This window comes from Lasioglossum baleicum, chromosome 1, assembly GCF_051020765.1.
Source record: "Lasioglossum baleicum chromosome 1, iyLasBale1, whole genome shotgun sequence".
Lineage (NCBI taxonomy): Eukaryota > Metazoa > Arthropoda > Insecta > Hymenoptera > Halictidae > Lasioglossum > Lasioglossum baleicum.
In genome coordinates, this window is record NC_134929.1 from 16060643 (window position 1) to 16075948 (window position 15306).

Genomic DNA, 15306 nt, shown 5'->3' on the forward strand with positions numbered 1-15306 from the left:
TCGAAAATAACAATTTTTATTCAACTTTGTCTAGACATAACAAAAGGTATTAACAAATTCTTCGTCCGCTAAGTGTTCTTATCCTTGTACACTATACAAAAATGGGGGAGGGGTAACAGTCGAATTTGATTCTGGCTTTCGCTTTAAAGGGAAGCTTGTCCTTTCAGAAACCCATTGTGGCGTCAACCTGCGTCAACCTCAGTAATTACTCATATTTCTTTCTCTCTACTCTCTCTGTCTGCGAAACGTCGCCGGTCCTCTTGATGATCCTCTCTCTCACCTTCACCAAACTGGTCGGTCACTTTCCGCAACGTATTTTTTCCCTATACTCGGTACAAATAGATCCCGGTTTTAATCTCGAGAAAGAATAGCATGCAGAGAATGGTGTCTGTATAACATACGCTCCTCCAAAACGCGAAACACACATGTATAAGTCACACACGTAAACACAGTTCGTTGTTTCTCCGTACCATGTGTCCTCCCATTCACGTATTCCGTTCAGTACTTTCCATGTTTATTGTCATGATCACGAAGGTCGTCGACCGTACAAAAAGAATGGCCGTCTATTGTATCGCGTGTACGTTAATTCATCCCGCCGCCCCCTAAGCATTGAAACGCTGTTTTAATCTGTTACTTGCTTTAACACTAAACCTACCGAGCCTTAAAACTAACTGGAACATGTTCCCTTATAAAAATGACAAGATTGGTTTTATTTAGATTTTGTGCGGTTCCTATTGTAATGCGTGCTCTACTAAAGATACTTATACAATCATTTCTTATGAAATCATTTTTATTATTTCAATAATTGTAAAATAAAAAATCTGGGACCGGCTATGTTGACCGGTGGTGGTAGGTTTAGTGTCGATACGCGACGATGGTCGATATATTTACCGTTAACGTTTCCACAATAATCTCAACGGGGTTCCAACACTCAGGCGCGGCAGCGTACGTTCGTGTATGATGTTCCCAATGCTCTCAGTTTATTTACATCGGAACGAATAATCAGGCACTGTACAGTGTGTAGTGTGTCAGAGTTACAATTAGTTTTCCCCTTTGCAGCGCGCATATGAGACAGAAACCACATGAGATCATAACATACATGCTTCAGCAGCCGCGCAATCCTCGGCGAGCGATTTACCAGAAAGACCGCATTTCATTCGTTACCTTGAGCGTGTGTTCCGTTTCTTTCTAGACTTTTTGAAAATGGTTTTTTTTCTTTAGTTCGTTCGTTTGTAAACAGTCACGCGCCGTTTCCGTCTTTGCATGCACAGTACGAGTATATTATTGGTATCAAATGACTGAACCGGGGATAGCGCATGGGGTATGAGGGGTAGAGAATGTTTTGTTTGGGTTTGTTTTATTCACCACCACCCCGGAGAAGGTCGAATATGATCGAAGGCAGCGACTAACCACCGGGCGAGGCTACTTGCTCTTGACATGAGACTTTTGTTGTTGTTTATTGTGTTCGTTACCCCAAACGAAGTTGTCGATCGCCTCCCCCACGAAATACAAGATTGCATTGACGACAATCATCGACGTCATGAACAGCATCCTCACTGGAACCGACATCAGGGGCAACAACGGGTACACCCAGATACCGCTTTTGTAATGGATCACGTGCACCCTGAAATTTTCCTATGTAAAATCGAGTCTCTTTGATCTCAATGGCTGTAGAAAGCCATTAAAAATATTGTAGTTGCAGAAAAGCTTCCCCTCTGAATTTTCATAGTTCTTTAACGGGGTAGACTCGTTTTTCTGGGATTGCAGGGGTGAGGCATGCGCCTTCTCATTTCTCGATAATGTAAAGATTGGGTTTTTCAATAGTCGGAAGCGCTAGATAAATTTTTTACGTTTACGAGGCGTAATTTGCATTATTCGGAAGCATAACGCTTTGCATGTAATTATTTCATGAAGCCGCGACAGCTACATGCTGCTGAATAATGCAAATTATGCATCGTAAAAATAGGTCGTTTGTGGGCCATTGCGGCCTAGATTGATCTAGCTCGTTTGACTACTGAAAACCCTCATCTTTGAGTCTACCCTCTTAATGTGCTGCAGAAGAAATTTTGAAAGAAAAATTAGAGGAAGTAGCTTTTACACAGTCTCATCTAAAGCATGTATCAACATGTTTGCAATGTTTATACCAAACTAAGTAGCCGAAGCCGAAGATCACAACGGTGCCCACACCAACCAGTCGTCGCGGATACTGTCTCGGCGCCATGATCATTTCTATCAACGTCGAGATGAACACCATCGTGTGCATCAGATGGTTCAACCACCATGGGAAATAGGGGTCAAGCACCTTCGGGAATACTAATTCGCGATCTATGAACATCAGACTCCAGAACACTATCGTTACGAACTGCAACAAAACCATATATCAATAAATAAGCGGTTATAAAGTTGAACAAAATATTCGTTGATCAGAATAATTACCGTAGCTATCGGAAAGCCTAGAGACGCGTGCAGAAAGTCCTTGAACTTGCGAATTAAGGGCGGTTTCTTCGGGTTGACGGCGTTCGTGCCAAACCAATCGTTCAGCATGCATATTAAGAAGAATATTGCTTGGAGAATCTGAAATAGACAGGCATGGATTGGTTACGACATCGATTAAAGGTCGCAACTATGAAAAACATCGTTATTTTGATATCTAGATATATAAATATCTAGCTTGCATGTTTGCATTTATGATTAAATTGACACGAATTCAACACAATAATTTGTGATTGTCGGCATTATTATGGACGGTTTCCTCTGCGGCCGTATTTACAAATTATTCGCAAAAAGTGCTGAGACAAGCATCTCGTATTCTGGAATAAATTCATCATTCAATCTTCCTCTCTCGCAATTGATGCAAATAATTTTAATTTTTACCCACAAATCCGAGCTGTAGCTATTTCTAAAATTATTTTACGATACAGATGAGTAGGTCGTTAATTTCCAGCGACTTAATCAATAACAAATATTATAAACCGGTTCTATGGAAAAATTTTATGCGCTGTAATATTAGCTGGTTGTATCACGTCGCGTGCTGTAATTTAGAGTTTGCTTGGAGCGGCGTTTTAGCAATTGAGCTCGCCACTCTTTGGATAGCATAGCTCTCGCAGTATGAACGTGAAGTGATCATAAAATAATTAACTGGCGGCGAATGGCCACGAGCGTACTCAATTGTCTGGTTCAAATCTTCACCAGCTGCAATGCCTAATTGTTCATTCGTTGAAGAGAAAATTCCTAACCCGTCTCATAAACTTCCGAAATCAATTAGTGTGCGTGTAAGAAATCAAGAATACTCGATTCACACGGTTCATGCTTCAATGGCAGGTACTTGAACGGTGTACCTCTTTGATTCAAGGACGAACCGAGACAGTTCGCACACTACTCGTTATATCTTCACGTCTAATTAATTCCTGTAATTATACTCTTATGCATGGACGAGAGCCTAGGGCCTAGAAACTTCTATTACGTTTCTTGTTGCTCGGAATCTATAAAAGACAGTCGCGACTCGCTGTGAGTATAATTGTAAAGTCTTCATCTAATTGTAAGCGGGACGAAGCTGTACGATCTTACGTTAGTCAGTTCATCTACCCTCTCCACTCAGTGTTGGGATATTGCACGGTTTTTTCGCGCATGCGCGACCAAATATAGGAAAGTGTGTATTGCGTCCTAAGTTTGCGGGGAATGTAGTGGGGAACTATTACCGGTAGGAAAGTACCGGAAGAGTTCAGAAGTTTATATATTACATATTATATGTACATACATATTAAATTTTAATATAATATACGCATGTTGAACATCCATATTTGAAAATCGGAAAACAAAATTTTGCGAAATTATGCGGGGTGACTAATTGTAAGGTACATACCTCACTTTGTACTTTACTGACGCTAAAATCGTCGCGCATGCGCGAAAAAACCGTGCAATATCCCAACATCCCAACACTGTTTCCACTAAGTGTTCCGATATGGTCCAAGATTTCTCGCGCGATGGTGGCGCTTTCAGCCTCAGTAAAGTAAGATTCTCGATAAAATGGGGTACCTTGAGTATTTGTGTATATTTTGTAACTTGTAGGACACGTCCTGAAGTTTTTTTGTCCGGAACAGATTGTTTTGGTACTTTTGCGCCAATATAACTGTCTCAGGGCGCAGGGCTCTACTACCTCATCATAATAGATACGTTACTGTTTTGCCCACGCATGCGCGAGAAATCTTGGGCCATATCGGAAATCGGAACACTCTCCTCTGCGGAGCGTACAATTACAAAACTTCTTTATTCTGCATTATTTTTTTATGGGACTTTCACCAACTTATTTGTGGCATTTTTCTTAACGCTAAACGCGATATAATTTGAACGTAATTGAAAAAATAGTCACATTCGTTCCTCGTAAAAATGTTTTATCAAATATGATATTTCACGAAACATTCAAGCAAATTACCGGAAAAAATTATGGATTCTCCGAGTATTGTGCTGTTTTTTTACTCTGGCTATATATTAATTTTACTAACTTTAAGTAGATAGCGGGGTTGTGGACGTCACTCATCTGCAACGTGTTAAGATCATTCTGCAGTGCAGAAAAATGGACTTTAAAGTGAACTGGTGATTTTTTTACCTAATGTTAATGTTTGCCAACATTCGACTACGCGTGTTCACCAGTGCCTTGAACAATTGGCTCAATTCAAAATACATATTGATGATTTGTTCTTGGAACCTTCTGTGCAATAATTCTCTGAAATAACTTGAATACATTTACGCGATGCAATACTAACCAGGTTCCAGAACGTAAGGAACTTAAACTTCCCGGCGTATCCGGCAAACATTTTGGATACATCCGGGGGCACGTCCAGCACAAAGAACCCGTAATACGTCGTGAAAACGGATTGCACGCTCGCGATCACGTGGAACACGGCCAGTAAGCCTTCCCGCATCATCATTTTCTGTGGTCTGAAAATCGTGTTTAATTTCGACAACAATCTATCGCGTCAGTGTACCAACGAGACGGGCGAGCTTCCGATTTGAAACATCAGAATGATAAACAGGTTCCTCGTAAAATAGATTCTACATGTCGAATGCACGATAGCTGTCTACCCTGATCCCAGAATTTCTTTGGCAGTCGATTACGCCTATGCAATTTGCTCGACGTTTTTACAGCACGTTTGTTGTGGTTATCGCGTCCCTGTCAGCCGGCAGTGAAGCGAATAAAAATAAATGACTGAAAAACTGTTGACCGGTTTCTCGTTCTCCTTTCTTTCGAATCCCTCGGTTTCGCGGTGGCGGGACGTAACTTTCTTCCGGGGGCGACGTACTTAACGACCAACCGTGAATTCGCAAATGAATATTTAAAATTAGAGTCATTGTCGCGCGCGACCAACTCACTACTACGCACACTGAAAATAGTCCAATTAGCCGCGCGTTCATTCAACTTTGCTCACAATACCTGATTACAGTCACTTTTTCGATGAGGATTTCGATAATCTCGATATTATTTTTCGATGTTCTACATAATAATTAGACAACGGATCTTTATGCATAATAAAAATTTTCCACCTGGATTTCAACGAACCGGAGTGACAGAAATTTATTTAACACTAAACCTACCACGAAGGGTCAAATGACCCATTTTTTATTTGACAATTATTGAAATTGTAATGGTGTTTTCATGGGAATTTATTGAATATATGTTTGACTCCAGTATAAAAATTGTAATAAAAATCACACAAAATATAAATAAAAATCTTGTTATTTTTATAATACTATACACATTAGTCACTTTTGATGGTCGGTAGGTTTAGTGTTAATATGTTCAATACGTTGAACATAATATAAAAATATTTTTAAATTTATGTAATGTTTTTAATGCTTTAAACTACACCTACTCATTTTCGTTCATATTCTCTATGCACAATAAAAATGTTCTGCGTCGGTTTCGGGAAACAGAAGTTGAATAACAATTTATTTCATTGTCCAACAGTTTTCTTTATAATATTCTTAAATTTTGAAAATCTGTTTTATATTTCACTGCATTCGGGAAAGTCTACAGAATCTTTTACTGTAAAGAACAATTCAATATCTTTTATCATAATATCACAATATTTGTTTAAAGTTGAAAAATATGTTTTTTTTCAAAGCTATGTTTCTCAAAAACTGTGCGTCTAGGAGAAAAATTAAGGACAGATTCGGAATCAACGCAAAAAACTTTATAAGAACCACCCAACAGTAATTGTGGAACTTTGGTGTTGGACAGTATTATTGGCCTACTCTGTACTAAACTGCACGAAACTCCTATCTATTCCTCGAAACTATTCACAGACTCGAAATTTTTGTTATTTTTCCAGCAGAAATGAAAGAATAAGAATGCAGTTCCCACGCGCTATCCACAGAGAAGAGAACGAGAAAGGGGATAACATTTTTCCGGAGATAAGCTGTGTCAACGGGTTACTGTTATCGAGTATCATCTATCAGTTTCACCAGCAGCACGTCCGTTAGTACACTATTTCCAGCGAACAGGACACGTTCGTATCGCTGGCGATGAAAAAAAACAAAAAAAAAAAACGTTATCTCACGGGTTTTCAAGTTTTATTGGTTTTCCGGAAATGGTTCAATTTACGGTTCGATTTATCGATGATAGAATCCGGCTTTTTTCGGTCACATGTACGGCCTACTACAGAACGATATCGACCGCGACGATGGTCCGCGACTTACTGACGGATCAGCGAAAATGCAGAGGCCGAGAGAAAGAGAGAAATAGCTCGGCATGTGCGTGAAGCCTGCAATCCAGAGGAGCCCCGACCAGAAACCACGTTGCTGCAAACGATAGAGCGACGAGGATGAGGATAGAGATTCTGCGAGAGGAGGCAAAAACGTACACACTAACAATAAGCGGGAGAAGACGCGCCAGTATCTATTTAGTGTGGACGACCCTGTGGACGTCATTGCCATTCTATGTTTGCTACCAGCACAACCACTGGAGCACCAGAGATTTCAACACAATCGGAAAAGCACAGCTTCCCACATTGTTTCTGCCTTCAGCTATCAATTGCGCACAACACAATATTATCTCAACTCGTTCATTTTAAACCCCTCTATGTATGTAACCAAAAACCACGACCTACACCCCGCTCAAAAGTATGTGGACACTTATCGTTGAAATTTTTGTACTATTCGATTGTTATTAGACGATATTTATTGTTAATAGTATCTTTATGCAAAATGAAAATTGTCTACATAGATTGCAAGAAATACAAACTAAATTGGATGTTATTTCTTCCCTTAATGATTTCAAAAGAGGGGAAATCATATATTTGATATCTTCAATTCTTTGTAATTTTTTAACAATTTTGAATTTCATCTACCCAATTTTACTGTAAATGTATAAAGATCTGCAGTCTATTTATTACATTTTATATAATATTTGCAGGTATTTCAGAGAGAGAATTTAATTAAAATTAAATTAAAATATTCCAGATGATATTAAATTCCAGGGATATTGTCATTCGTCAGTTGTTTCAAAGTCTACCCAGAAATATTGTTTATCTTTATGAGTGAATACATAACACGATTTTGGTGGACTGCGCAACAGATAATTTCCATTTGATATTTTCTTTGTACTTTAAACACTTTAAACCAGTGTAACATGTCGATGTTCTATGATCGACTTCTAAATTGCTTTCTAACGGTGACCGTGCTCGCGGGACTCGGAATTTTATTTTTTCCGATAACGAGAGCATTGACATCGGTAAGTAAATAAACAGGGTATATGGTGCAGCGTGGAAATAGGACAGGAATAAATGAAGGGACATTGGGGGCGTGTACGAAATGGATAAGGATCCAGAAAGAGAGAAAAATCTAGGTTGCGTCCCTCAATCTGCGCGAGCCTGGTGCGCGATGAATTGGTAATGGTTTTTAGTTCTGGTAAAAATGATTGCATTGGGAAACCAATATGTCACTCATGCACGAGAAAAACCTCACAACTCCTTCTTTTGTTTTCTATCTCGTGAAATCACACAAAGTATCAATTACTACATGTATATTTGAAGAAAAATGTCACAACTCTAATTTTCTTAATTTTCTAAATATAATTATTATTTGTTTTTACTTGCAGCTACAGCTGGTTAAACTATCAAAGGAGTTTGAAGCGTTTTTCTGCGAAATTTGTATTTTTTTATTTGTGACGGTTTTCTTGTGCATGAGGAGATAAAAATCCATTCCACTGTTCAATTTCTATAAACAGGACCGTAAACAGCTAAATTATCACACATTTATGGACAAGCTTGCTCGAACCGGTGCTTTCTACATAATTAGAGTTTGAAAGCCAGGATCGATTTTGCTAACACATGTGGCAAAGCGGAAGACATCGAAGACTACAAGGAAACGATTGCAGCAATGTGTTACGTGATCTTCGCTGTCCCCTATTGCATAACACTTATACCACAGAGTCCTTCGAACCAGTCGAAATATCCCTGACATTTAGTCCTGAACGTACCAACGTCTTTTTCGTAATTTGAATCGCGAAAAATCAAGGCCCGATACACACAAGAATTTTGTTCGAACGGTTGAACGAAGCGATTAGGATTAGTAAATTATTTGAATCGATCACATCGTACGCGAAAATGTGCATCGATCTTGTTATTATGGAACGCCTGCAATCACGCGTCTTCATTGAATCACTTGAACTCGCACTGCTTCTAAGTAGGCGCAAAGGTTAGGATCTGAACTACTTGTATCTAACAGCTGTATGTAGACTGCAATGTAATGCTTCTACACCTACATACTACATACATTGTTAAAAACTGTATTATGTAACTCGCAGTGAGTTATCAATGAACTGTGGATATTGCTGAAAAATACAAATTGTCTGCATCGAGTGTATGAAACAGAAGTTAAGTAGAAATTTATTTTTTTCGTTCGATAGTCGACTGCTACGACATTCCATTTTGTATCTATTTTTGTCGTGAACGCATGAAATCCGTACGACGAGACGAGACACCAAACGTAAACAAATTATGCACGTGGCAACTGCGGATACGTGCGCGGGAAGAGCAGCGGCGATAGTTATAATGTATAGATTGTCGTAAGTTGTCTAACGCTAGTCAATTATTACTTACAAGGCCGGCTTTGTATCGGTTAATAAAACGAATCACGCCGTATTGTAACCTGTATCTACAATAAGTAGAGGACGAGTCACTTAAGACAAGCCACCTGAATAAGTTCTACTTATTTACATTTTTTGAAATAGGAACAAATTATTCGGACAAAAGTGTGTTGTTTGGTGGAGGTGCTTAGTAGATTTGAAGGTCAATCCAGTTCTTTTTTTAAATGGAACATTGCCTAAAGCATTTACTGTACTTGTTTCTAACCTTAAATGACTTCGAATGACTATGTCGTTGAAATTGTCTCGCGAAGGGCTACAAACTTTAGGAGTTCAATAATATGTGGTTCGATTTTTAAAAACTAGGTTGATCTTCAAATATCCTATGAACCACCACCTGGAAAAAAGTTATGTACACCACGTAATGGGACCTTTGAAACCAAACAACTTTTGTCTGAAACATTTTTTCCTATGTTAAAAGATGTAAAAGTTATTCGGATGGCTTTGATTTACCGAGATAAATAAAAAGAACGATATAGAAACGCATTCGATATCAATCCCACTATATGTATACAGTCGATTAAATCGACAGGTATTGGAGTCGTTCCGATTCGAGTGACACTGTATTGAAAATGAGTTTGTACTACATTGTTATTCAAACAATGAACAGCGTAGTAATGCATGTCAAGGAACACGTAATACGTGCAACACGCGCGTTTAATAATGACACTGATATCGGTATCGCGATGCCGGATACTTATTAAAACCAGTTCCATTTCCAGATTAACATTAATAGATATACATTTTCATTCTGATAAAAAAAAAGCCCCGTCATAAAGGACGAACGCATGATGAAAATCTCGCATCTCACAGGTCCCATACAAATATTTTAAGAGACATGAAAATTCATTGCAAACTGTGGCGCCATCTATGGGAATTTTCACGATATAAAAGATCGTAGAGGAAAATACTTCACCCTTGGTAACGAATTCTCGCGAAAAACACAACAAACACACGATTAAACAATAAATGGCTGAAGAAATGAATGAACACGAGCGTTTCGAATTTATGTTCACACTTCGCGAGCAATGTATGCGATTCTAGACGAAGCAAAACCTTTTAACATTTCTAATTTACGTGGTTACGATTGGCAGATGCCGCCACAACAACAACAAAACTATTGTCACAGAAATTCAAACACTGTTTTCCCACAAAGACAAAATTGTCAGATTCGCTGGAAAAATAACACAATCGATAGGTATTCGACGCATGTCATTTTGAAATCCTCGGCTCGGTGAAACCGTGAATGTAAATATATATTTTGTATTTTGAAATTCGTGAAAGTATAATGCTGAAAGAATTAAAGAAGCGACGACTTACCAAATTCCATATGGTCATGAATTTCAACATCCCCGGGTCGAAGTCTGTGACGGTGGCATTTTGACGCGGAAATTCCAGGTGAAATGCTTTGAACAGTGAGAACACATACGTCAAGAACATTGACGTATGGACGATTTGGTTTAACGTGTACGCCATGTCGCTGAACCGCTGGAAAACAGATAGGACTTTGTCAAACGGGTGCGTCCATTTCAAAGCTGGCCGTCTTTTGCTGAGCTTGCCACGACTGCCTCTGCAACCCCCCATGTTCTCGCCTCGGTTTTAGGCAATGATGACGTTGTAGGTTAGGTTCAACTGACAATCGGCAATCAATAGCTCGAATGGCTTCCTACCGTTCTACGCAACAATACTTTTTTTCGGGCTTTCTGTCAACCTTTACACGCTACCCACAATGTTTCACCCTTACGCGCTCTGTTCTCTAAAAACAGTTGCGTCAAAATCCTGAAATAACTATTCACCCTACTTCACTTCATACTTTCAAATAAATCGTGCTTCACTTGTAATTTCACATGTTCACCCTCATACAAAGTGTAACACCCACCCACACGTAACACGAAAAATCCTAAAATCATTATTCATTATTCACCCCAATTTAACTGTAATTTCACACTTTGACCCTCGTCGAGATAATAATACAGTAACGGAGAAGCAGGACACTGTACAGTGTCTGAATCAGAACGTAGAATGAATTTTCACCCCGGGTTATACAAAATCAGCCATGGTTGTTTGGGAATTTTTTGATCAACTTGTAAAGCAGATGAAATTTTTTATTTTCGATAATATGTAAAAACAATACATTTATTTTAGGCATTAGGTGTATCAGTAATGGTGATATCTTTTTCTTGACTATGCTGCCACTAAAAGAAATTTATGTGCGTTATTACGTTTTTTTAAAGTAATGATCTTGAAAAAGTGTGGCACTCAGAGCATAGTTTACAAAAAATCCTGCATTACCTACTGGTTAATTACGATGGATCATTAATAACTTCCGGCAGGTGAAGTATTAAATGATACAAATACCGCGGGTTCTTTCAGAAATGATTTCCGGCGATCTTAATATTTCTTTTTAATTAGGAAGTAAATTGAACGGTTAACTTTTATTGAATAGATTTAAATGTTTATCAAAGCACGCAACACTGATTACGGATGTTTTGGTGTTTCCGAATTCAATTAATCAAAGCCGCCCACGGTCAACAAGTAAATATTATGTTCAATCACGTTGAACTTTGATCAGGTTCATCAGCAAAATACATATTTTATCGCTGCCGTCTCCGATACAACGTAACTGGTTGCTGTTAAAACCGCGATGGATACTGAAAAAGTCCGACAATCAATGACGAATGACATTTTGCCGCTCATTATACTGTCTAATCAATTCTTTACGTCTTGTAAATAGATTTTTTGTATATAATGTAGATTACATGTAACTCGCGTGCTATGCTATTTTTATACTATTAGTGGTACTGTTTTAAGATTGCAATGACAATTAAGGCTTTAACTCAGTCTAGAAACCACGACATGTAGGTACATGGAGTATATGTATATTTTTTTATGGATTTATTGAAATTTATTAATTCATTGGTTCTTAGGAATCGGATAGGTTGCGCAGAATAAATAATATACAGGGTGCGGCCGAATAACATGTACTAACAGGCACGAGGTGGTTCCTTATGAAAAAATAACAAAATTTGGAATAAAATTTTATTTTTTCATAAGAAACCACCTCGTGCCCGCTAGTACATGCTATTCGGACACACCCTGTATATCGGGATGGATATTCACATATCATCAATTTTTAGTGTTAATATAATACATAATGCGAGGTCATATAAAAACACGGACCAATTAAAGCGCGGCTACAGCGGACGGATTCGAGCGTGACGTCGGTATTGGCCGAGCTGAAACTCGTCCGCTGTAACCGCGCTCTGATCGGTCCTCGTTTTTCTTTAATAACTCCTTAATAAAGCCGCGGAGAAGATTTTCGGAAAGGACAAAAGTTACTTCAAATAATCCCGAGAACAACTTTCAAGGATATACAACATTATTTAGGCACCCTGTATAACCAAATTCGGACCTCAGACTTAACTCATTGCTAATGAAGGTACTATTAAGAGTTAAGTAGGACTAATCAATACCGATTGAAGATGACTAACCAACGTATTAACCCTTTGCGCTCGGAACTACCGATCTAGAATATTTCCATTCTACATATGATTGTTCTCATTTTATGCATACGAAACGGATGCAATTTACTCATATAATACTTAACTGTTTTCCTTTTGATGCAAATGGGCTAAGAATGTCGAAAATATTTTGAATAATGATACAGCAATTTTTAGTGGCGCCTCGGGATGCTCACGTGATAAATTTTATCTTTTCAAGAGTAATATTTCCCAGATTTCATAGTGAGAATAAAAGATCGAAAGCGTAACTACGAGACTTCGACAGCAAATTCGGCTTTTTTAAGTTTACAGTTAACACTGTTCAAGGCCAGAAATTCTCCTCGTGTCACCGAGGGAATCATTTCGTTGTTTCGAACCCAGAAACCGACTCCCTAATTAAGTTCAAGTTCAATGCCTGTACATATTAATCAAGATCACCGTTCGCAGCCGCGATTAGGCAACAGTGTCTTTTTTCAAAGAAAAAATAAAAAATTCTTTCTCTGCAAGAATCATTACTAGACTGCGGATGTTTATGCATTTATGGTTTACAAAAATTTTCAGAAAATGTTGAAGTATCAAATCGGGCAGAATTTAGTAAGATTTTTATTTACTTTGAACCTACAAATGTTACAAAAAAGGATTTCATTTCGTACCACTTTCTTCTTCGGCTACAAAAATGGAAATTTGCATAAACATCCGCAGTCTAATCATTACTATCACTTTAAGAATATTAACAAGCCGAATATAACGAATCGGCATTCTTAAATAATTTGATTCTATCAACTAATCTCTTTGCCATAAATGTATGAAAGCCGCAGTTTGATCATCTGTTGCAACCACATCTTCGATATTTTTAGAACCAAAATCCAGACTGTTTGGAGCATCCGATCTTCGTTCGATTCGCCTCGATTCTTTTTTTAGCTGATCGCCTTTTTATAATCCTAACAGCAGAGCCTCGAGTAATCGGAGTTGTACGAGCAGCGGATCGCGTTATAATCAGTCTTGGATAACTGAAAATAATGCGTTATCGCGTGGCATCTTTGATAGTCTGCGAAGCCTCGCGCGATACTTATCGTCATCGGTTCTCAAAGACACTGCGCACTGTTCTACTGGCTAGTCCCACTTGTCTGACGTAATTCAATGTCTCGTGCGTAACGGGGTTCTGTTACATTTACTCGGCTTGTAATTGAAGGAAATAGTTTGGTTACGAGGACAACGCGGCACGGAAACAAACGTGAGATTCTGTGGAATGTGTCGGGACTTGATTAGGGCAATCATTCCGTTAATCGCGCGAGGAAAATCTCGAGTTCGAAACGAAACAACAGACAATTTTAACTGATTTACCATTTTGGATTGGTACAATAGTATTTGTTCACTGTATATGTACTTGTTCGCTGATTCTTATTGCACGCACAATTGGTCGTACGCCAAATGCGTGCAACTACAACAGATCCAAAGATCGAACTAAACCTTAAATTAACTATCAGAAGCCTACCAGTCAGCTGTCCACGATCGTGCTACACATCAAAGAGAACCTTAACAATTACTTTACCATCACTAAACAGCGGATTTTATGCATTTATGACAAAAATGAGTATGTAGGTGGAATTGGAAAGAGTAAAAACATTAGAAGAATTCAAACATGCTGTTATATCATTCTCAAACTATATATATTAAACATATCAAGAAAGAAAATAAAGAAAATTTTTAGTTTGCATAAAGATCCGCTGTCTAACCATCTCCAACAATTAATTTCTAAGCAGTACTTTAGTTACTTCACGATTGTAATTCTCCATAAAAAAATTTGCTAGAAGATCCACAGCTTTTTAAATCATCAATTCCTGAAGTTTCATCATCATCGCTAATTGTTGCTTCGCGGATTATAATTCTTTATGGACCTAACCCCTTTATGGCTCCTAAAACCCCACAAAAAGAGGAAAACACTGAAAATCCCAAAACGTTCAGGCTTTCGAATGCTTTTCTGTGGCAACAGATAGACGACAGAAATTGGCGCTGGCACTTAATTAATATTTGCACACACGTCTCTCGTCCAACATGGATGATGTCACGAGCTATGCAGACGCTTACCTAAAAGGACACCGATAGGTTCTATCACAGCTTCTTCTGTGTAATGAGATCTCGGTGTTTCGCACACTCACTGACTATTCGATTGATGTTGAATTTAACAGGTTTGAGCGGACGGAAGCGAAGCAACGTACACTTTATGGTGCTGGAGTTATTGCACTGAGCACTGACAGCCGATTGTGTCATGCCTGGGCTCCACGCTCGAACCAGTCCCCCGATTTGCCGTTATTCTGTACCGGCCGGGCCTCTCGCAACGGGCGTTTGTAATCTGTTTGCGTGGCCCGTGCATACCGTCTGGGCACGATACTCTATCAGGCAAGAAACACGAAGTTTTCGGAAAGTTACGGTAGCCCCCCGCGCACAGTGGATTTTTCAAAAAAGCGGCACAAAATCAGCACGACATTTCATTTAATCGCGTATATGCAGTAGAATTAAATACACCTCATCATTTTATCAAGTTATGACTTATTTTTAGCATCATCATCGATTATGATGGTTTGTTTTTAACCAATTAATTTCTTTTGCAAATGTTCTCGTAATTGAATCATTCAAGAGCTAATTAACGTAAGAGAAAATGCA

General features: G+C 38.6%; 1 protein-coding gene across 10 annotated transcripts in view; it reads right to left on the reverse strand.

The window, feature by feature from the left end:
• Nucleotides 1–15306, reverse strand: part of LOC143209926 (androgen-induced gene 1 protein) — an 18567-nt gene continuing 3261 nt past the window's right edge. For 2 of the 10 annotated variants that reach the window (XM_076426334.1, XM_076426282.1), the window contains exons 2-5: nucleotides 10463–10630; nucleotides 2437–2574; nucleotides 2145–2362; nucleotides 1–1624 (exon numbers count right to left, since the gene is read on the reverse strand). In XM_076426334.1, coding sequence (XP_076282449.1) covers nucleotides 1423–1624; nucleotides 2145–2362; nucleotides 2437–2574; nucleotides 10463–10618 — 714 coding nt within the window. In that variant the 5' untranslated portion in view covers nucleotides 10619–10630 and the 3' untranslated portion in view covers nucleotides 1–1422. Of the gene's footprint in view, nucleotides 1625–2144; nucleotides 2363–2436; nucleotides 2575–4763; nucleotides 4939–5870; nucleotides 6044–6433; nucleotides 7285–10462; nucleotides 12088–14730; nucleotides 14942–15306 lie in introns of those variants that run through there. The other 8 variants (XM_076426289.1, XM_076426326.1, XM_076426263.1 and 5 more) reach the window with 8 other exon arrangements.